Below are 22,660 nucleotides of genomic sequence, written 5' to 3'. Positions count from 1 at the left end.
CAATCAAGTAACACTGTTTGGACTGTTGTGCAGACTGAATGAAGGTCGATTGAGCAGTTCATTGGGAATGCCTAAGTAAAGTGAGTAGCTATGTGACCCTTAATACAGATTACAGGTCACATTACCGTCTGTCACTCTGTACTGATGATTGATGAAGTTACTGCCTTTCACCTACCATCGCAGAGCAACACAACGTAAGTATTTAATATACATAAACTCAACAAAAAAATAAATGTCCCTTTTTCAGGACCCAGTCTTTCAAAGATCATTTGTAAAAATCCAAATAACTTCACAGATCTTCATTGTAAAGGGTTTAAACACTCTTTCATTTTGTTCAATGAATCATAAACAATTAATGAACATGCACCTGTGGAACGGTCATTAAGACACTAACAGTTTACAGATTAAATTAAGGTAAATTAAGGTCACAGTTGTGAAAATTTAGGACACTAAGAGGCCTTTCTACTGACTCTGAAAACACCAAAAGAAAGATGCTCAGGGTCCCTGCTCATCGGTGCAGGTGCCTTGGTGGAAGAGTGGGGCAACATCTCGCAGCAAGAACTGACAAATCTGGTGCAGTCCAAGAGGAGGAGATGCACTGCAGTACTTAATGCAGCTGGTGGCCACACCAGATACTGTTACTTTTGATTTTGCCCTCACCCACCCCCCTTTGTTCAGGGACACATTATTCCATTTCTGTTAGTCACATGTCTGTGGGAGTTGTTGAATCTTATGTTCCTACAAATATTTACACGTTAAGTTTGCTGAAAATAAACGCAGTTGACAGCTAGAGGACATTTCTTTTTTTGCTGAGTTTATATACTGTATATGCCATTAAGCAAATGCTTTTATCCAAAGTGACTTAGTCATGCATGCATACATTTTTGCGTTGGGTGGCCCCAGCAGGAATCAAACCCACCACCCTTGGCGTTCCAAGTGCCATGCTCTACCAACTGAGCCACACAGGACCACTGATCTCATACAGTACAGTAGTAACAATCCATCGCTTATTATATCCATAGTGGTTTATATTGTCGCAAATTTCGTTACAGAAAATTACAACAAGTTGAAATTGAAAAACCATCAGTGGCAGTTACCATGTAATGTCATGGCAAGCCACATTGATCTATGATCACACACTCATTCCCTCTCCCTCGCCTCAGTAAGTCATCTCTGATAAAGCATTAACAATAGAATGCAGTTCAGTGCAATTAATTACTGTTGTGACTCTTTCAGTCTTCCCCTCTCTCACTCACACACAGTGCTATATGTTCCGCGGTGCAGATGCGGCTGCATTCATGTCTCTCATGTGTGAATGTATGTGAGGGGGGGGGGGTGGTGTGTGTATGGATTAGAGGTCGACCGATTTCAAGTTTTCATAACAATCGGAAATCCGTTTTTAAAAATCTTTATTTAACTAGGCAAGTCTAGGCAAGTCAGTTAAGAACACTTTCTTATTTTCAATGACGGCCTTGTCATTTACAAAATAGCCTCCAGTACCCTACTCAACAAATTGGATGCAGTCTATCACAGTGCACTCCGTTTTGTCACCAAAGCCCCATATACTACCCACCATTGCGACATGTACGCTCTCGTTGGCTGGCCCTCACTTCATACTCGTCGCCAAACCCACTGGCTCCATGTCATCTACAAGACCATGCTAGGTAAAGTCCCCCCTTATCTCAGCTCACTGGTCACCATAGCATCACCCACCTGTAGCACGCGCTCCAGCAGGTATATCTCTCTGGTCACCCCCAAAACCAATTATTTCTTTGGCCGCCTCTCCTTCCAGTTCTCTGCTGCCAATGACTGGAACGAACTACAAAAATCTCTGAAACTGGAAACACTTATCTCCCTCAGTAGCTTTAAGCACCAACTGTCAGAGCAGCTCACAGATTACTGCACCTGTACATAGCCCACCTATAATTTAGCCCAAACAACTACCTCTTTCCCTACTGTATTTATGTTATTTATTTATTTATTCTGCTCCTTTGCACCCCATTATTTTTATTTCTACTTTGCACATTCTTCCACTGCAAATCTATCATTCCAGTGTTTTACTTGCTGTATTGTATTTACTTTGCCACCATGGCCTTTTTTTTGCCTTTACCTCCCTTATCTCACCTCATTTGATCACATCGTATATAGACTTGTTTATACTGTATTATTGACTGTATGTTTGTTTTACTCCATGTGTAACTCTTTGTCGTTGTATGTGTCAAACTGCTTTGCTTTATCTTGGCCAGGTCGCAATTGTAAATGAGAACTTGTTCTCAACTTGCCTATCTGGTTAAATAAAGATGAAATAAAATCAAAATAAATTAAAAGGAACAGTGGGTTAACTGCCTTGTTCAAGGGCAGAACGACAGATGTTTACCTTGTCAGCTCAGGGATTCAATCTTGCAACCTTACGGTTAACTAGTCCAACTCTCTTAACCACCTGCCTCACGAGGAGCCTGCCTGTTATGCGAATGCACTAAGAAGCCAAGGTAAGTTGCTAGCTAGCATTAAACTTAATCAATCATAATCACTAGTTATAACTACACATGGTTGATGATATTACTAGTTTATCTAGCATGTCCTGCGTTGCATATAATCGATGCAGTGCACATTAGCGAAAAAGGACTGTCGTTGCTCCAACGTGTACCTAACCATAAACACCAATGCCTTTCTTAAAATCAATACACAGAAGTATATATTTTTAAACCTGCATATTTAGCTAAAAGAAATCCAGGTTAGCAGGCAATATTAACCAGGTGAAATTGTCACTTCTCTTGCGTTTATTGCACACAGAGTCAGGGTATATGCAACCGTTTGGGCCGCATGGCTCATTGCGAACTAATTTGCCAGAATTTGAAGGAATTATGACATAACATTGAAGGTTGTGCAATGTGACAGGAATCTTTAGACTGATGGATGCCACCCGTTAGATAATAATATATAATATAATAATAATATATATGATAAAATACGTAACGGTTTTCCGTATTTCACTGAAAGAATAAATGTTTTGTTTTCGAGATGATAGTTTCCGGATTCGACCATATTAATGAATAATATGAAGGCTCGTATTTCTGTGTGTTATTATGTTATAATTAAGTCTGATTTGATAGAGCAGTCTGACTGAGCGATGGTGGACACCAGCAGGCTCATAAGAATTCATTCAAACAGCACTTTCGTGCTTTTTGCAAGCATCTCTGCTGTTTATGACTTCAAGCCTTTCAACCCCCAAGATTAGGCTGGTGTAACGATGTGATGTGAAATGGCAAGCTAGTTAGCGGGGTGCGCGCTAATAGCGTTTCAAACGTCACTCGCTCTGAGACATGGAGTAGTTGTTCTCCTTGCTCTGCATGGGTAACGCTGCTTCGAGGGGTGGCTGTTTTCATTGTGTTCCTGGTTTCGATCCCAGGTAGGAGCGAGGAGAGGGACGAAAGCTATACTGTTACACTGGCAATACTAAAGTGCCTATAAGAACATCCAATAGTCAAAGGTATATGAAATGCAAATGGTATAGAGAGAAATAGTCCTATAATTCCTATAATAACTAGCCTTAAACTTCTTACCTGGGAATATTGAAGACTCATGTTAAAAGGAACCACCAGCTTTCATATGTTCTCATGTTCTGAGCAAGGAACTTAAACATTAGCTTTATTACATTGCACATATTGCACTTTTACTTTCTTCTCCAACACTTTGTTTTTGCATTATTTAAACCAATGTGAACATGTTGAATTATTTATTTGAGGCTAAATTGATTTTATTGATGTATTATATTAAGTTAAAATAAGTGTTCATTCAGTATTGTTGTAATTGTCATTATTACAAATACATTTAAAAAATCGGCAGATTAATCGGTATCGGCTTTTTTTGTTCTCCAATAATCGGTATCTGCGTTGCAAAATCATAATCGGTCGACCTCTCGTATGGATGGCTGTGGAGTTTCATTCTAATCTCAAATCATTCTAATCTCCTGGACCAACTTTTTAGGCCAACTGTTGTGTGTAATGCACCATCTGAGAGGTGGTTTGTGTGGTTAGGAGGATTTGGTAGGGACAGTTGCTATTTGTGAATATGCCTTAAAGACGGAGATATTAAAAGACACATTACCTGCATGTTAGCATCACATAATTCATTGAGAGGTGCTCCTTGTCTTTGCTCACAGTTCCACTGTGTTTAATCACTCACTGGCCCGCTCCATGTGGAGTCTGACTATGACTTCACTCCTGTGTAAGTGAGTGTGTGCAGTTTGTACTCCATGCTGTGAGTTTCTCTTAGTGCGCACGCATGCAGGCACACGCCTCCATGTCAGTCTGCCTGGACTCCTGTCTGTCTATTATCCCAGGTGTTTGATATTCATGCTCTATCAGCGTCCAGTCTCAGACAGAGAAAGAGAGAGCTGTTTTAAAAAGGGCATCCAACAGTGCTCTCCACGCATGGGTTCGCTCCAGCAATTACATCCTCCAGCGCCTTCTCGCTGCGCTTTTAATTTGTTTCAAGTGACTTTACAATGTCATCAAATAGACAGGTTTGTGGGAAAGTTGAGAGCACCTCTCTAATAGCTTCAGGTGATGCTGTTCAGAGCGACCAGGGGTGAGGCCGGGGGTGTATTCTCCCCCTGCTTAAGGTTGATTCACCCTGTGGAATACAAAGCACCATGCAGTCATGGAGAGGGGGGAAGAAGAGGGGAGGAGAGGCAGTTCTGCTGTTGTTCCACCTGAATTCATTCTCACTCCTTCTCCTCTTTCTCTTCTCTTGCGCTCTTCCCTCGCCTGCTCTCTCCCTCTCCACAAAGTAATCCGATCTCTCTCTGCAAACAATGGAAGCTAATGAATGTCTGACACTGAGCTTGATTATGACTGCATTCATTACACATGCACATAATTTCCAGTCGTTAAGTGTGCAGATTTATTCAAAGGACAGCTGTCAATTGACAAGGCAGAGAGAGTAGCTTTTTTGTTCAATGAGGTTCAAGCACCTGTTGCATTTTGTGATATAGTGTCTGTTTCTGTGCATGAAATGCACTGTACATTATTTAGTGCTGTGTTAGGGCCTGAAAGGTGGTCACAGAATTGATCCAATGGACACTCCTTACCTATATTCTCCTGTCAATTGTGTTTCATTATGATAGCCAATGGAGCCACTGTGCTGCTACAATTGTTCACATATGACCTATGGTAACATTAGTATGTATCCTTGGCCCAAAGAACTCAGTCACATCTGTATTGTACATTTGTATCCTCTCTTCTGAAACCAACTTCATAGATGTAAGCAGGGCTTTCCGCTGCTTCTATGTTTTCCATTAGTAGATTGTACTGTCGCAACAATGACCAGTAACACAGTCCTCCCTCCCTCTCTGTTCTAGAAGATTGAGGAGGATGACCTGGTGTTGACCCCGGATGGTACCAGGGAGTTCCTGACCTTTGAGATCCCTCTGAGTGACTCCGGGTCGGCGGGGTTAGGGGTCAGCGTCAAGGGCAACCGCTCCAAGGAGAACCACTCTGACCTGGGCATCTTCGTCAAGTCCATCATCAACGGGGGAGCTGCCTGCAAGGTGAGTCTCATCTCTCACCTTTCATTTGAACTAATGTGCAAGTTTTCATGCTCATACAAGTAATCAATAATATGGTATTTTTGGGATAATAGTGGCCGATATTGCCACTCCTATTTGCCATATCCTTAATAAGCTGACTAGAAAGTATATGTCTGCAGGGAAGCTAAAGTAATTCCCATACCCAAGAATAGTGAAGCGTCCTTTACTGGCTCAAATAGCCAACCAATCAGCCTGTTACCAACCCTTAGTAAACTTTTGGAAAATATTATGTTTGACCAGGTACAGTGCTATTTTACTGTAAACATATTGCCAAGATACTTTCAGCACACGTATAGGGAAGAATGTTCAACAAGCATGCACTTACTCAAATGACTGATTGGCTGAGAGAAATTGATGATAAAAAGATTGGGGGAGCTGTTTTGTTAGACTTCAGTGCAGCTCTTGACATTATCAGTCATAGTCTGCTGATGAAAAAACTTGTTATGGCTTTACACCCCCTGCTATATTGTGGATAATGAGTTACCTCTCTAACAGAACACAGAGGGCGTTATTTAATGGAAACCTCTCCAACATCATCCAGGTAGAATCAGGAATTCCCCAGGGCCGCTGCCTAGGCCCATTACTTTTTCAATCTTTACTAATAACATGTCACTGGCTTTGAGTAAAGACAGTGTGTCTATGTATGCGGATGACTCAACACTATACACGTCAGCTACTACAGCGAGTGAAATCACAGCAACACTTAGTTGCATTTTTTTCTTTTTTTTTAAGAGTTGCAGTTTGTTTTTGAATGGGAGGCAAGGAATAAGTTAGTCCTAAATATTTCAAATTAAAAGCATTGTATTTGGGACAAATCATTCTCTAGACTTAAAAATAATAATGTGGAAATTGAGGAAGTTGAGGAGAATAAACTGCTTGGAGTAACCCTGGATTGTGAACTGTCATGTTCAAAATATGTTAATACAACAGTAGCTAAGATGGGGAGAAATCTGTTCATATTGAAGCGCTGCTCTGCCTCCTTAACACTATCATTAAGGCAAGTTCTACAGGCCCTAGTTTTGTCGCACCTGGATTACTGTTCAGGTGGCACAAAGAGGGACCTCGGGAAAATAAAAATTGGCTCAGAACAGGGCAGCTCAGCTATCCCTTAAATGTACTCTGAGATGTAAAATGAATAATATGTATGTACATTTCTCAAGGCTCAGTGGAGGAGAGATTGACTTCATCACTTCTTGTTTTTCTAAGAAGTATAAACTACTAGCACACAGCTCAGACAGCCATGCATAATATACCCCACAAGACATGCCACCAGTGTCTTCACGATCCCCAAGTCCAGAACAGTCTATGGGAGGCACACCTTATGGAACAGTGGGTACTGTGAAGAGACACACACACAGGCACATACCCATAAGACACGCACTCTACACACACATACACATACACATACACATGTATTGTAGAGTAGTGGCCTGAGGGGACACGCTTAATGTGTTGTGAAATGTTATGTAATATTTGAAATAGTATTAAACTGCCTTAATGTTTCTGGACCCCAGGAAGAGTAGCTGCAGCCTTGGCATCAGCTAATAGGGATCCTTAATAAATACAAATATACCAGACTAACCATCCTATTAGCATCTTATGTCTAGCAGTTCTGATAGCTGTTCTGTCTAATTTGACAGAGATACAACTTCATTGCTTTTTCTGCTATTCATTATTCTACTGCCAGTACAGTTGCCTGTTTCTGAGCTCTTGCCAACTCCTTATGGAATTAAGTGACCTGGGCGTCACTTGTTGCTTGGTGTGACAAGGAGTTGGCAAGAACACAAACAGATCTGGGACCAGGCTAACATTATAGTGCTAATGCATTGAACAGCCTGATTGTGCGTGTTGACTGATTCTCATCCTACCTGTCATATCCTGCGTGAACAGGATGGAAGGCTGCGGGTCAACGACCAGCTGATAGCGGTGAACGGGGAGTCGTTGCTAGGCAAGACCAACCAGGAAGCCATGGAGACGCTAAGGAAGTCCATGTCTGTAGAGGGCAACAAGCGGGGGATGATTCAGCTGATTGTGGCCAGGAGGGTCACTAAACGCAACGAGGTAGGCCTGACCATCACTTAATTAAAGCTGTGGAGAGTATACGACTAACACCAGCCGTGGGTGGGCTCATAGTAACTGCTGGAACAGAATGAATGGAAAGGTGTCAAACGCATAAGAACATGCATTCCTTTCTAACCATTACTATGAGCCGTCCTCTCACCAGCCTCCACTGACTAACATGCTTTTATGCTGAAATATGTTTTTTAACCCACAGGGTGTCTATGTGTGATGTTAGGCTTGTTGGAGGCTTTGGAGGCAGCGTCTGAGAGCAGTGTGGCTCCATTCTTCTTTCCTCAGTCACTGCCATTGCTAATTTATTGTTGTTGTTTTTTTCGTTCAATTGTCAAATTAAAGATTCATGTTTTTTATGACTGCATTCTGTTTTCTATATGCATTTCTTATGCAGAAAATGGTTGTAATTTTTATTAAAATGCACAATATTCCTGAATAAGCTAAAGACCACCCGTCACACTGTCATGATACCTTTTGACATTTCTCTCAAGACTGTTTTTTTTTTTTAAATCTTTTTTTTTTAACACTTTTTCAAAAACACTTGATAGTTGTTCAGTTACCATTAACACGCACCCTCCCACATGTATTCTCCGTGTTCAATTCCAAAGCCACTATTCTGGACTGGAGAGCTATGTTAGGAATATGATGAAAGATCAGCTAGTCCGGTTCGGTCACAGCAGTTCACATGACATGAACTGCATCCCAAAATGGCTCCCTATTTAATGCAATACTGTTAAACATGATCGATCGGGCTCTGGTCAAGAAAAGTACTATGTATTGCAGTGTTTCCCAACTCCAGTCCTCCAGTACCCCCAACAGTACACCCCGGACAAGCACACCTCATTCAACTTGCCAAATAATCATCAAGCCCTCAATGAGTTGAATCTGCTGTTTTTGTCCCGGGTTAAAACAACAATGTGTGTTGGAGGACTGGAGGTGGGAAACACTGAGGAAGTGAATAGGGTGCAATTTGGGAGGCAGCCTTGCTCTCCTCTTAGCCTCCATTTCCCAAGGCATGCTGGGGGAATTAGTGACAACTGGCCATCCAAGTTACACATTACTTTTTTTCATTTAAATGTTATGTTGATACACTGCAGACTCACTCTGTCCCTTGCTCGCTCCCTCTCTCTTTCTCTCTACCGCCTTCCCTCTCCACATTTCAATGTCATAATATTTCTGCATACTCCATCCTGGCTTGATCACTTATCTATTGGAGAGCTATGTCTACTCTGCAACGGTGGATTTGGTTGTTGTAGTGTGTACTGTGTGCCTGTCAGACCTGTGATTTCCCATGGTGCAGCTGGTAATTGGAAGCAGAGCGGGGGCTAAGTGCTAAGCTATGCGCTGCCGTCAGGTTGCAGGCTGTGCTGTGGAGAAGCCAAGGGTGAGAGCAGAGCAGAGAACACTGGCTATGAGGTACACACACACACGGGAAGACTCATCAATATTTGCATCATGGGTACAGCTGTGGGGATGGCTTAGACTAGAGCATTATGGTTCTAGGTGTCTATATAGAAGGATACTTTATTGATACATTTTTCTTGCAGTCCACAGAATGTGTAACGTATTTGAGCCATAGTGGAACTCGACCAAGGTCCTAGACATTCATGTGGCACAGCTTGATGGAAAGGTTGTACTCCTGTCTCCCATCAACTCACACCATCCCTCTCTTTCTGACTTATCCTCCTAACTTGATCTCTTTAGGGTAATAATCAGTGGCAAACTGTTCTGAATCTGAACTGCTATTTCCTCAGTACTAAACCCCCACGCAGGGCTATTCTATTCTGACAAATGCCTTAATCACATTTCTGACCCAATAGAGTTTAGCCTAGCACCAGTTTAATTATAGGATGGACTATGCAATGAGTAGAGCAGTGATTTGTTGACAGGCACACACGTACAAACGATATGCCCTCCACTCTGCAGCCCGTTTCATTAGCCATCTAATTTAAAGTAAAGACAGGCTGACTTCCAACAGTCTGTAGGCATTTGACCTCTCTAGAAATAATTTCCCAGATCTCCACCCACAGTCATTTGCTTCTACACCTGTTTTTACTCCTACTTCTACACCTGTTTTTACTCCTACTTCTACACCTGTTTTTACTCCTACTTCTACACCTGTTTTTACTCCTACTTCTACACCTGTTTTTACTCCTACTTCTACACCTGTTTTTACTCCTACTTCTACACCTGTTTTTACTCCTACTCCTACACCTGTTTTTACTCCTACTTCTACACCTGTTTTTACTTCTACACCTGTTTTTACTTCTACACCTGTTTTTACTTCTACACCTGTTTTTACTTCTACACCTGTTTTTACTTCTACACCTGTTTTTACTCTTACACCTGTTTTTACTTCTACATCTGTTTACTCCTACACCTGTTTTTACTTCTACACCTGTTTTTACTCCTACACCTGTTTTTACCTACACCTGTTTTTACTCCTACACCTGTTTACTACACCTGTTTTTACTCCTACACCTGTTTTTACTCCTACCTACACCTGTTTTTACTCCTACCTACACCTGTTTTTACTCCTACACCTGTTTACTCCTACACCTGTTTTTACTTCTACACCTGTTTTTACTCCTACCTACACCTGTTTTTACTCCTACACCTGTTTTTACTCCTACACCTGTTTTTACTTCTACACCGGTTTTTACTTCTACACCGGTTTTTACTCCTACACCTGTTTTTACTCCTACACCTGTTTTTACTCCTACACCTGTTTTTACTCCTACACCTGTTTTTACTCCTACACCTGTTTTTACTTCTACACCTGTTTTTACTCCTACACCTGTTTTTACTCCTACCTACACCTGTTTTTACTCCTACCTACACCTGTTTTTACTCCTACCTACACCTGTTTTTACTCCTACCTACACCTGTTTTTACTCCTACCTACACCTGTTTTTACTCCTACCCACACCTGTTTTTACTCCTACCTACACCTGTTTTTACTCCTACCTACACCTGTTTTTACTCCTACCTACACCTGTTTTTACTCCTACCTACACCTGTTTTTACTCCTACTCCTACACCTGTTTTTACTCCTACTCCTACACCTGTTTTTACTCCTACTCCTACACCTGTTTTTACTCCTACTCCTACACCTGTTTTTACTCCTACTCCTACACCTGTTTTTACTCCTACCTACACCTGTTTTTACTCCTACCTACACCTGTTTTTACTCCTACTCCTACACCTGTTTTTACTCCTACGCGTATACTTGTTTTTACTCCTACACCTGTTTTTACTTCTAAGCCTGTTTTTACTCCTACACCTGTTTTTACCCCTACTCCTGTTTTTACTCCTACTCCTGTTTTTACTCCTACACCTGTTTTTACTCCTACCTACACCTGTTTTTACTCCTACACCTGTTTTTACTCCTACCTACACCTGTTTTTACTCCTACCTACACCTGTTTTTACTCCTACACCTGTTTTTACTCCTACCTACACCTGTTTTTACTCCTACTCCTACACCTGTTTTTACTCTCATTTTACTAGCTGAGGGAGCAGTCAGGTCTGCTTGGTGAATGTTGAGCAGTTTCTGCATTAAATTAACTGAACCTGCCTGTATCACACCTGTCTCTGTTATCAGCACATTTATCAAACGTAGGAAATGAAGGCGCTATCGGTTGATTATTCACTGATGACATTTCCTCTTGTTGTGATGCACATCAGTCTTCATGCTAATAAGTCATTTTCTTCACCTTGAGCCATGAATACAGAAACCGTTGCACTTCTATGGCTGGTTTCACAAACTCATTAAACTAGTCCTGGACTAGGAAATTCTTTAATTTGTGTCTCTCCACTGTGAATGCGTTTTACACTTGGACTAGGTTTAATATGTGTCAGGATATCAGTGTGTATAGTTAAAATCTGCGAGAGAGGAGATTCTAAGTGCAAACAATGAGGGCATCCTCACCATAGAGATTCTATTGATTCCATGTAATTCTATGGTCCACACACATTCACCCCCACTTCCTCCCCAGCTCCTCAGTCATGTGTGTTTAAAAGTGTCCACGACAGTAAATGACCTATTTGGCCAATAAACAGTGGTGTGTCAGATGGCCCCTTGAGGAAAGTGGCACCTTGCTGCTCTCCTGTGGGGGAATGTTCTCAGCAGGCATCTTAACAGCTATTGAAAATCCATAGTAGTGGTGGTGTTGTGGATAATATTAGCATGACTAGCCTGCCTCTACAGGTCTGTCATTTATCTAGCTAGCATAGCTGTGGTGGTGCTGGGGCTATGTAGCATGAACCTAACCTGCCTCTACAGACCTGTCATTTATCTAGCTAGCCTAGCTGTGGTGGTGCTATGTAGCATGAACCTAACCTGCCTCTACAGACCTGTCATTTATCTAGCTAGCCTAGCTGTGGTGGTGCTGGGGCTATGTAGCATGAACCTAACCTGCCTCTACAGGCCTGTCATTTATCTAGCTAGCCTAGCTGTGGTGGTGCTGGGGCTATGTAGCATGAGACTTGCCTGTGTCTACCGGTGCAACTGGTCCCTCATGGATCATGATGGATCATCTCTAGGTTTAGCTGTAATCGCTGCTGCAATCCCACAGTGAGTGAAATAGCCATAATAGGGTTGTGGCTTTGAGCTAGAATGACAAAACACGAGCTCAAATATCAAGATTTAATACAAATGTACTTAAGGGAGAATTTCTGTATCATACTGCACATTTCCAGTATAATAAGGATTCCTTCATCCAATGTATTGATTGTGCCGGTCTTCCCAATGCCTCTGTATGTGTAGATGGAGGCCTCTGGGAGCCCCCTGGGACCGGAGCAGACCCTCAACTCCACCCTGCTGGACGACCGGGAGCGTCGGATCTCCCACTCTCTGTACGGAGGCATAGAGGGCCTGGACGACAACCTGATGCCACGGCAGACACTAATGGGCCGAATGATGGGTGAGTCAGGTCCCCCCAATAGCTTCTCACATCCTTACTGCTGGGTTAGCACCAGCTCCTCTCATAGCCTTACTGCTGGGTTAGCACCAGCTCCTCTCACTGCCTCACTGCTGGGTTCGCACCAGCTCCTCTCACAGCCTCACTGCTGGGTTAGCACCAGATCCTCTCACAGCCTCACTGCTGGGTTAGCACCAGATCCTCTCACAGCCTCACTGCTGGGTTAGCACCAGCTCCTCTCACAGCCTCACTGCTGGGTTAGCACCAGATCCTCTCACAGCCTTACTGCTGGGTTAGCACCAGATCCTCTCACAGCCTCACTGCTGGGTTAGCACCAGATCCTCTCATAGCCTCACTGCTGGGTTAGCACCAGATCCTCTCACAGCCTTACTGCTGGGTTAGCACCAGATCCTCTCACAGCCTTACTGCTGGGTTAGCACCAGATCCTCTCACAGCCTCACTGCTGGGTTAGCACCAGCTCCTCTCACAGCCTTACTGCTGGGTTAGCACCAGATCCTCTCACAGCCTCACTGCTGGGTTAGCACCAGCTCCTCTCACAGCCTTATTTCTGGGTTAGCACCAGCTCCTCTTACAGCCTTATTTCTGGGTTAATGCCAGCTCTTGTCATTCACACATCACACTCTACAAACTGTAAACTAACAGGGTTGATAAGAGCCAATTTACACCTGAGCCAAGCTGAGATGTGTGTTACTTTAAAAAAAAGCCCTATTAATTAAAACAGAACTAATAGGACACAGTTTGATTATTCATACGGCTAGAAAAGTATTCACGTCTAACCATGCATAATATTAGAAGGCAGTTCCATGGTAACAATGACATTGACTCAGATCTTTGACTTTAAAATGTATGTCAAACAATAACCAATGATTCCAAAGTTAAACAAACCATACAGCTCTATGCACAAGGACACAAGTTTGAACAATTTCCACAGAAAATTGCAACATTTTCAAACAGAATGGCGGTTTGTGCCTTCATTCTGTTACCAACCTGGGTGCAGCACTATCTTCTGTTGTAACACCTGGCCTAGCGGTTGGTTGGCTGGCTGGTATCTAAAACCTGTGATTGATTGAATCTCTGTGGCGCAGTTGTGACCGAACCATTTAAAAGCTGTCCTCCCATCAAACTGCCTGCTGTTCTGTCTGTCTGTCTGTCAGCCCAAGGCCCTCACACACACACACACACACACACACACACACACACACACACACACACACACACACACACACACACACACACACACACACACACACACACACACACACAGTACAGACACACACACAGTGTGGTTACACAAACAGTACTGTTCCTCTCTTTCAGGGTCAGCCTGAGGAGCTGACAGAACAGGCAGACTCCAAACAGAGAGCTCAGGGATTCACAGAGCACACAAACCACTGAATCAATCAGAAGGTCTGCACTACACCATACAAGGGCCCTGAGCTGTAAATTGTCTGACCTTTTCCCGTACATTTTCCGAGACATTAAGATCTACTGAAAGTTGAACTCATAGCACAGTCAGTTACTCCATTTCCTGTGTTGGCAAACCAGGTGGTCGCAGATCATTTAATCTACTGTAAACACACACATTGGGGGCCGCAGGGGAATGTACTACTTTCTCTATTGGAGTAGCCCTAAACTCATTTTCTTAAAGGAAAGGTTCACCCATTTTGAATGTTATATAGTTTTTGTGCATGTCTGAGTGATGTACTATCAATTTCCTGGGTAATTCAATGTTTTCATGTGTATCTGAGTTGTTGGCCTTCAAGCAGGGAGAAATCTGACCTGTATGACGTAGCACCGTGATAGTCGCTCTCACCATACTGGCAGTTAATAGGAATACGACTTTTAGTTCGCAAAAACGTCCATAGATTTCAATACTGACTGATGTCATAACTCGGGAGGATGTCTTCTATTGAATGAGCTATTGATCATATTTGTCTCAACTTTTTCCCATTTTGTCTGCCTCTTTAGTCCAGGATGCATTGCATGGTGCCGATGCCAGAGATCCTTTCTAGGGAGTTTTTCCTAGCCACCCTGTTTGGGGTTTTAGGCTGGGTTTCTGTACAGCACTTTGAGATATCAGCTGATGTAAGAAGGGCTATAAGAATACATTTGATTTGATTTGATTATAGAAAAGAGATAGGAATCCAATGAATGAAGGAACCTATAACGCCCCACCCAGTAGACTGTCGATGAATTGTGTTCACGTTGTCATGCTGCGTCACGTGGTTGCTACGCTAATCGTTACTCAATCCCTTCTCAATTTAATTTTTTTTTATTTTTTATTTCACCTTTATTTAACCAGGTAGGCTAGTTGAGAACAAGTTCTCATTTGCAACTGCGACCTGGCCAAGATAAAGCATAGCAGTGTGAACAGACAACACAGAGTTACACATGGAGTAAACAAAGTCAGTGTATATGTCAAGAAAAGTACCTATTTTTCTTGAAAGTACGTAATGTCATGATAGCAAGTGAATTATTGGACATCTTGATTTGTAATGTTTAACGTCTTGTTGATGTAATCTGTGCTAATGTTTTGTCTGAGCTAGTGCTCAATAGACTCCCATTCACTCCTTGAAGGAGAGTGCTCCTTGTATCAGAATCACTCAGAATGCACCGTACAGCCCATTGAGGTAGCATGGACAACATTTCCCATCACCTCAAAAGTATAGATATTCATCTCGGTTTTGTGCCTCACTTGTGGGCCTTAAATTTGAGTCATTCTGGTTAGAAAAGCAAATGTTTTAACTTTGACTTTGATTCATAGCGATGCTTATTTAGCTAAGCTTATTTCTCCATATGTCTTGGTAGGCCTAGAGTTAGGAATTGCCCGTGAGGCTTTGTGTTAATGTCAGATTGAAAGTGGTTGGAATAGAGTTAAAGCCCTTTATAAGCCAGTATTTAATTCACTGGCGTTGTTTAACAGAGATGGGATGAAGGAAGATGTTTGTCTCAAATGGTACCTTATTCCCCACAGTAGTTCAGTAGTAGTCTATGGGCCAGGAGAGACTGTGCTGTGTTCAGATTACAGTCAGACCAGGCAGCAGGAATACGTGTGGACGAGCTAGTTTAAAAAAACAGTGTGTCCAAAATTCTAAACTGTATAAATACATATCACTTTGTACCTCAACACTTCTAAGCACGACTTGATGATGTTGCTAAATATATCCTGAGAATACAATGGCATAATGAGTTATTTGTATTGTTTTAGTTAAGACTTAACACCCGGTTTGGCATCGCCTTATTTCTCTGATCATTTTCCTATCGTTGTGCAGGCCTACCCCACTGCTATGACAATTAGAGGATTAGATGTTTCTTGAGTTAATTATTCACATCTTTAGGCAACGGCTCGTTCTTCAAGAAGTGGACCGAAGGTAATTTCCCTGCTTATGCGAATTATGCAGATGGACTTGGACAGTGGCAAAATAAAACCCTCCTTTTCCTGCATCCCTCGCCCAATTATTCTCACCTCCAGACTCGATCTCCCATTTAATCTGGCCTGGCATTCCTCTCAGCTATTAAATCCTGCTCCTCTTCAGTATTCACCGGCATGTTGCCACATAAAGTATCTGATAATTGCTTTTACTGAAGACGAGACAATTCTGTAAAGACGCTGCAACTATTGTTCATTTGTCGCGATGTCTATTTTTATTAGGGCTACTGTAAACTGTAATGAAAGTGTAATAAATAAATCCCACCGAGTCAGGTGCTTTGAGTTCTGCTCACCATTGTTGGTAAAATAGTGACCTTGGATTGGTCTACAAAAGAATGTGTAAGTCTCAAACGCCACCCTATTCCCGATTATAGTGCACTACTTTTGACCAGGGCCCATAGAGTAGTAGTGTACTATAAAGGGAATGGGGTGCCATTTGGGACCCATCATAACATTCTTAGGTATGGATGGATGCCTGCCAAAAAAGTTGATTGCTTCTAGAAAAAAGCATGAACAGAAGTAGATTTATTCATTGGTCTACTCGGTGCCTGCCACCTTCATTCCTACTCACCTACAGTCGTGTTTCATTACAGAGCCATTGAGCCTTGTCAACTAATCATCAAGCCCTTGACTAGGTGAATCAGGTGAGCTAGTTCAGGGCTACAACAAAGTTGTGGAACGTCTGGGGGTCCGCGGGGAGAACGTCTGGGGGTCCGCAAGGAGAACGTCTGGGGGTCCGCGAGGAGACTGCCTTAGAAGACCTATGTACACTGCTTTAGGGCTCAAACACACCAGAGTTCCCCGAAAAGACACACACACGGACGCGCACGCGCACACACACACGACACGCACACACAGCAGGGATAGAGACGACAGGAACAACACTCTAAATTTACGCAAGCATGCACGCACACACACACAAAGTCCCTCTGCTCTATTTACATTGTAGTCATTTTGCAAACGCTCTTATCCAGAGTGACTTACAGGAGCAATTAGGTTTCAGTGCCTTGCTCAAGGGCACATCGACAGATGTTTCACGTAGTATGATCGTGGATTCAAACCAGCGACCTTTTGGTTGCTATTGAGACTGGTGAGTCTATGAACTTTCAACACACCACGATTCATCAGTCCAGCCATGCTAGCTGGCCGGGCAGTGTGCAACTATGGTTATATTTAGTACCACACAGATTCTCAGTGTGAAAGGATATGTGAAACAAACACTAACCCTGGCGCAAGGCCTCACATCCCGGGTGGAAAGTCCTGTATTCCTGCCATGAGACCCAAACAGATTCCCAACACAAACTTTTCTCTCTGTCATTGTGGAGTGCTATTATACAGCATTAAAACCACCCTTCTTCAGATGCTCAGTTACCCCCAAAGACAGGATAGCGTCATGCATTGCATAGCAATGTGTTTTTAAATCCCTCTATTGGACACAAAGAAAGGGGAAGGTTTTTTGCCTTGCTCGGTGAGCGTGCCAAAGTCAATAGTTTTCCGTTTTTCACAATGCCACAGCTTGCATTAAGCACACTATAATGACACTTGACAATGTCATGCCAGATGCTGCCAAACACAGCATGGTGATTTAAATAGGAACTGATTGAGAATTTCACTCTGGGTCTGCTTTTAAATTAAAGCATGTATTGTGGTAAATTAGTTACGTGTTATATCAAAGGATCAAATGTCCAATGAATATCAAATGAACGCTTTAAATGTGTTTATTGTGTGATGTATATCAAAGCCTTCTCCAATCATGCTTCTCTGTTTTGTCCTATAGGTAACTACCAGCTCTCCCCTACAGTCAACATGCCCCAGGACGACACAGTCATCATCGAAGACGATAGGCTGCCAGTACTTCCTACCCATCTCTCTGACCAATCGTCTTCCAGCTCACATGACGACGTGGGGGTCCCTCCCCCCTGGGCCAAAGAGATTCAAATTCAGAATGAGAGGTGAGAGGACAAAGTCCCAAATGGCTCCCTACATAGTGGCCTATGGTCCCTGGTCAAAAGTAGTGCACTACGTAGGGAGTAGGGTGCCATTTGGGACTTATTTCAGCACTGGCTCATTACCTTCTGTTACCTCAGTGAAACACATGACACACATTATATCTCCACGAACACCGCTTAGGGTTTCTGTGTATATCAGCTGTTAGTGTGTCATGCTTAACATTTGTTTTGATAATCGGGACCATGTTTTGCTAAGGTTTCGCAATGGAATGCTAGTATTATTTCAGTTGTAGCAATTTAGACCTAGTACTGTGTGTTCAAAAGATTCCACTGTTTCTTTCTACGCTGAAATACACTGTAGGTATATATTTTTCTTTATACTGTAAGAGCGTCTGCTAAATGACTTAAATGTAAATGTAAATGTTGAAACATAAGGTCGATGTGTCTCCTATGTTTGCTGAAGCGTCTGATTTTGAAAGGAAACTCAGGCACACCTACCTGTTACCCACTTAACTGGGACTGCATCCCAAATGACACCCTTTTCCCTATATAGTGCACTACTAGAGCCCAATGACTCTGGTCAAAAGTAGTTCTGTAAATACGAATAGGGTGTCATTTGGGTAGTAACCTGGACGTGAAGGGCTTTTGCCACCATGTGATGAGGAGGCCCAGTCAGTTCCCATCAGTGGGGCTGGGCTGGTCTGAGTGGGTGGTGATTGTAACTGGGCCAGCCCAGTCAAATTAGTCTCTGCTGTAATCAGTGGCTCCTCAGGTATGGTCCTGACTCGAAGAGCTGCAGTGGCTTGATTTGATGATTGGAAGACATTGATGATGACTGTTTGATTTGAACGAGAATAATCTCATACTGTCCTTCTCTTTCCCTCTGTCCTTTCTCTATCCTTTATCCTCTCCCTCACTTTCACTTACTCTTTGTCTGTCTTTGTCACTCTCCATCACTGCCTTCCCCCCTCTCCTCCTGTAGCCCTCTGAGCCCTGATGACACCGACCCAGACGGAGCCTTTCAGAGGGAGGGCTTCGGCAGACAGAGCATGTCTGAGAAACGGACAAAGCAGTTTGGAGATGCCAGTCAGCTGGAGATCATCAAGACACGCAAATCCAAGAGCATGGATCTAGGTACTAACCCAAACATCCACCCATGTCCCTTTCCTACCTCTCATTGACACCCTATAGGTCAGCTCCTCCTGGAACCAATGGCACGATGTTTTAGGTCGGTTTACCAGAGAGATTAAGCCCTAGTCCTCTGTGTCTGTGAAACCAGCCCTCTGAATGGTTAGGAATACCCAAATTAGGCACATACATTACATGACCAAAAGTATGTGGACACCTGTTTGTCGAACATCTCATTCCAAAGTCATGGACATTAATATGGAGTTGGCCCCCCTTTTCTGCTATAACAGCCTTCACTCTTCAAGGAAGGCTTTCCACTAGATGTTGGAACATTGCTGCATGACCTTGCTTCCATTCAGCCACAAAATCATTATTGCGGTCAGGCACTGATGTTTGGAGATTTGGCCTGGCTCTCAGTTGGTGTTCCAATTCAGGTCAGGGCTCTGTACAGGCCAGTCAAGTTATTCTACACTAATCATGACAAACCATTTACATTTACATTTAAGTTTCTGTATGGACCTCGCTTTGTGCACGGAGGCATTGTCATGCTGAAACAGGAAAGGGCCTTCCCCAAACTGCTTGAAGCACAGAATCGTCTAGAATGTCATTGTATGCTGTAGCTTTCAGATTTCCCTTCACTGGAACTAAAGGGGCCTAGCCCGAACCATGAAAAATAGCCACAGACCATTATTCCTTCTCCACCAAACGTTAGTTGGCACTATGCATTGGGGCAGGTAGTTTTCTCCTGGCATCCGCCAAACCCATCTGGCAGATGGTGAAGCGCGATTCATCACTCCAGTTCAATGGCGGGGAACTTTCCACCACTCCAGCGGATGCTTGGCATTGTGCATGGTGATCTTAGGCTTGTGTGCGGCTGCTCACCCGTGAAAACCCATTTCATGAAGCTCCCAACAAACAGTTATTGTCTGTTGTTTCCAGAGGCAGTTTGGAACTCTGTAGTGAGTGTCGCATCCGAGGACAGACTATATTTACGCTCTTACGTGCAGCACTCGGCAGTCCTGTTCTGTGGACTTGTGTGGCCTACCACTTCGACTGAGCTGTTGTTTCTCCTAGATGTTTCCACTTCACAATAATAGCACTTACAGTTAACCCGGGGCAGCTCCAGCAGGGCAGAAATGTTACATACTGACTTGTAGGAAAAGTGTCATCCTATGACGGTGCCATGTTGAATGTCACTGAGCTCTTCAATAAGACATTGGCAGTAGATTGGCCTGTCTATGGGGATTGCATGGCTGTGTGCTTGATTTTAACGGCCGTGGCATAAATTGCGGAATCCACTCATTTGAAGGGGTGTCCACATACTTTTGTATATTTACTGTAAATACAGTGCCTTCAGGAAGTATTCAGACTTTTTCCACATTGTTACGTTACAGCCTTATTATAAAATGAATTAAATAAATGAAAATCCTCAACAATCTACACACAATACCCCATAATGATAAGTGAAAACAGGGTTTTAGACATTTTTGCACATTTATAAAAACATAAATACCTTATTTACATAAGCATTCAGACCCTTTACTATGAGACACAAAATTGAGCTCAGGTGCATCCTGTTTCATTGATTATCCTTGGTGTTTCTACAACTTTATTGGAGTCTACCTGTGGTAAATTAAATTGTGGCCTCCATCATTCTTAAATGGAAGAAGTTTGAAACCACCAAGACTCTTCCTAGAGCTGCCCGCCTGGCCAAACTGAGCAATCGGGGGAGAAGGGCCTTGGTCAGGGAGGTGACTGAGAACCTGACGGTCACTCTGATAGAGCTCTAGAGTTACTCTGTGGAGATGGGAGAACCTTACAGAAGGAAAACCATCTCTGCGGCACTCCACCAATCAGGCCTTTATGGTGGAGTGGCCAGACGGAAGCCACTCCTCAGTAAAAGGCATATGACAGCCCGCTTGGAGTTTGCCAAAAGGCACCTAAATACTCTCAGACCATGAGAAACAAGAGTCTCTGGTTTGATGAAACCAAGATTGAACTCTTTGGCCTGAATGCCAAGCATCACGTCTGGAGGAAACCTGGCACCATCCTTACGGTGAAGCATGGTGGTGGCAGAATCATGCTGTGAGGATGTCTTTCAGCGGCAGGGACTGGGAGACTAGTCAGGATTGAGGCAAAGATGAACGGAGCAAAGTACAGAGAGATCCTAAAGATGTCATATATTAGTTCATAATGACAAAGCAAAAAAATGTTTGTCATTATGGGGTATGGTGTCTAGATTGAAGGAAAAAAACAATCCATTTTAGCATAAGGCTGTAACGTAACAAAATGTGGAAATAGTCAAGTGTTCTGAGAACTTTCCGAAGACCCTACATACCCACTCGTTGTTAATTGCATCTGTAAGACTTGTATTGCACACCCTGATATTTGTGGCTTTTACTCCATGTAATCCACGTGTGATGCATTTCTGTCTTTTTTTATGTGACATCAAATAGGCTGCACACCTCCGAATCAGGTTTCAGCTCACTTCAGATGACATTAAACCTTCCTGATCTCTTTGGCTGACAGTCTTCCACCTCCCCCACACTATGCCTGTGTCCCAAATGGCACCCTGTTATATGTGTGTGTGGTGCACTACTTTTGACCAGTAATGCCCTATCAAGAGATTAGGGTGCCATTTGGGACACAGGCTATATCTAATCTGCTTCTGATCCCCACCTAATTATTGTAGTCCTGCACTGTTTATATCACAATAGCTCTGATTGCTATCCTAAACCCCTCCATTTCCCTGTCTTTCTGTCTGTGTCTCGCATGGTATCTGATTGCCCTTGAAGTTGCCCAAAGATGTGATGTACGCACTGTACAGTAACATTGCTGGAATGTTTGCATGTGGAATGTGCTCACTAACCAATCCTAACTGTGTGTTGCCCCCCTTTAACAGTAGCCGACGAGATTAACCTCACCCCTCGCAAAGAGAACACACCAGGTAAGGAGTGACATGTCACTGAGGGAGAACGGACACCTCATCCATTCCAGTTGCTACCCATATTCCATCCTGCAAATCCAGACCTGCTTTAGAATCTACCACCTCACTGTGAGAAGAGAATAGAATACAAAGAACCTTGAGACAGTTTGAGGTCATTGCGGTGGAATTGTGGGTGGGTGAATATGGACTTGGCAGTGATTTTTCTGAAGACACGGTAGCACTGCTAATTGTTCTGTGGATGGGGATGTGAGGAGGGGGAGAGACTGAGAGCGCGATAGATTGAGAGAGAGCAAGAGAAAGAGAACGCTCTGTCCTTGGCTGGGCTGCAAACTGACAGCAAGTCATCCGTCATTGTCAGCTGTGTGTTTTCACAGCCACCTCTAAATAGAAGTTCCTTCGAAGGATGGGATTTAGCTGAATGGCACAGTGAAAGCAAGAGAAAGAATAGGGTTTAGCAGAATGTACGCCACAGTGAAGCAGGAAAAATGAAGGGAACCATCAGGAAATAGAAGCAGTCTGGTAGAACTACTGTACACATGAACGAGACTAAATATGTCATTAATGTCTCTTGTTTTCTCCAAACATTGTCTGAGCAGTCACT

General features: G+C 43.1%; 1 protein-coding gene across 12 annotated transcripts in view; it reads left to right on the top strand.

Annotated features, from left to right (window-relative positions):
- The window catches only part of pard3ab (par-3 family cell polarity regulator alpha, b), a 243,694-nt gene that overhangs the window by 151,943 nt on the left and 69,091 nt on the right, over positions 1 to 22,660 (top strand). For 9 of the 12 annotated variants that reach the window (XR_008065181.1, XM_052463672.1, XM_052463667.1 and 6 more), the window contains 6 exons: positions 5,363 to 5,551; positions 7,481 to 7,651; positions 12,431 to 12,587; positions 17,813 to 17,987; positions 18,967 to 19,118; positions 22,015 to 22,059. Coding sequence is in view for 11 of the 12 variants with exons in the window: in XM_052463672.1 (XP_052319632.1) it covers positions 5,363 to 5,551; positions 7,481 to 7,651; positions 12,431 to 12,587; positions 17,813 to 17,987; positions 18,967 to 19,118; positions 22,015 to 22,059 (889 nt within the window). In the remaining variant the exon portion in view is untranslated. The remainder of the gene's footprint in view (positions 1 to 5,362; positions 5,552 to 7,480; positions 7,652 to 12,430; positions 12,588 to 17,812; positions 17,988 to 18,966; positions 19,119 to 22,014; positions 22,060 to 22,660) is intronic. The other 3 variants (XM_052463670.1, XM_052463671.1, XM_052463668.1) reach the window with 2 other exon arrangements.

This window comes from Oncorhynchus keta, chromosome 15 (assembly GCF_023373465.1).
Source record: "Oncorhynchus keta strain PuntledgeMale-10-30-2019 chromosome 15, Oket_V2, whole genome shotgun sequence".
NCBI lineage: Eukaryota > Metazoa > Chordata > Actinopteri > Salmoniformes > Salmonidae > Oncorhynchus > Oncorhynchus keta.
Note: the sequence above shows the minus strand (reverse complement) of the source record. Positions and strands in the feature narration are given on the sequence as shown.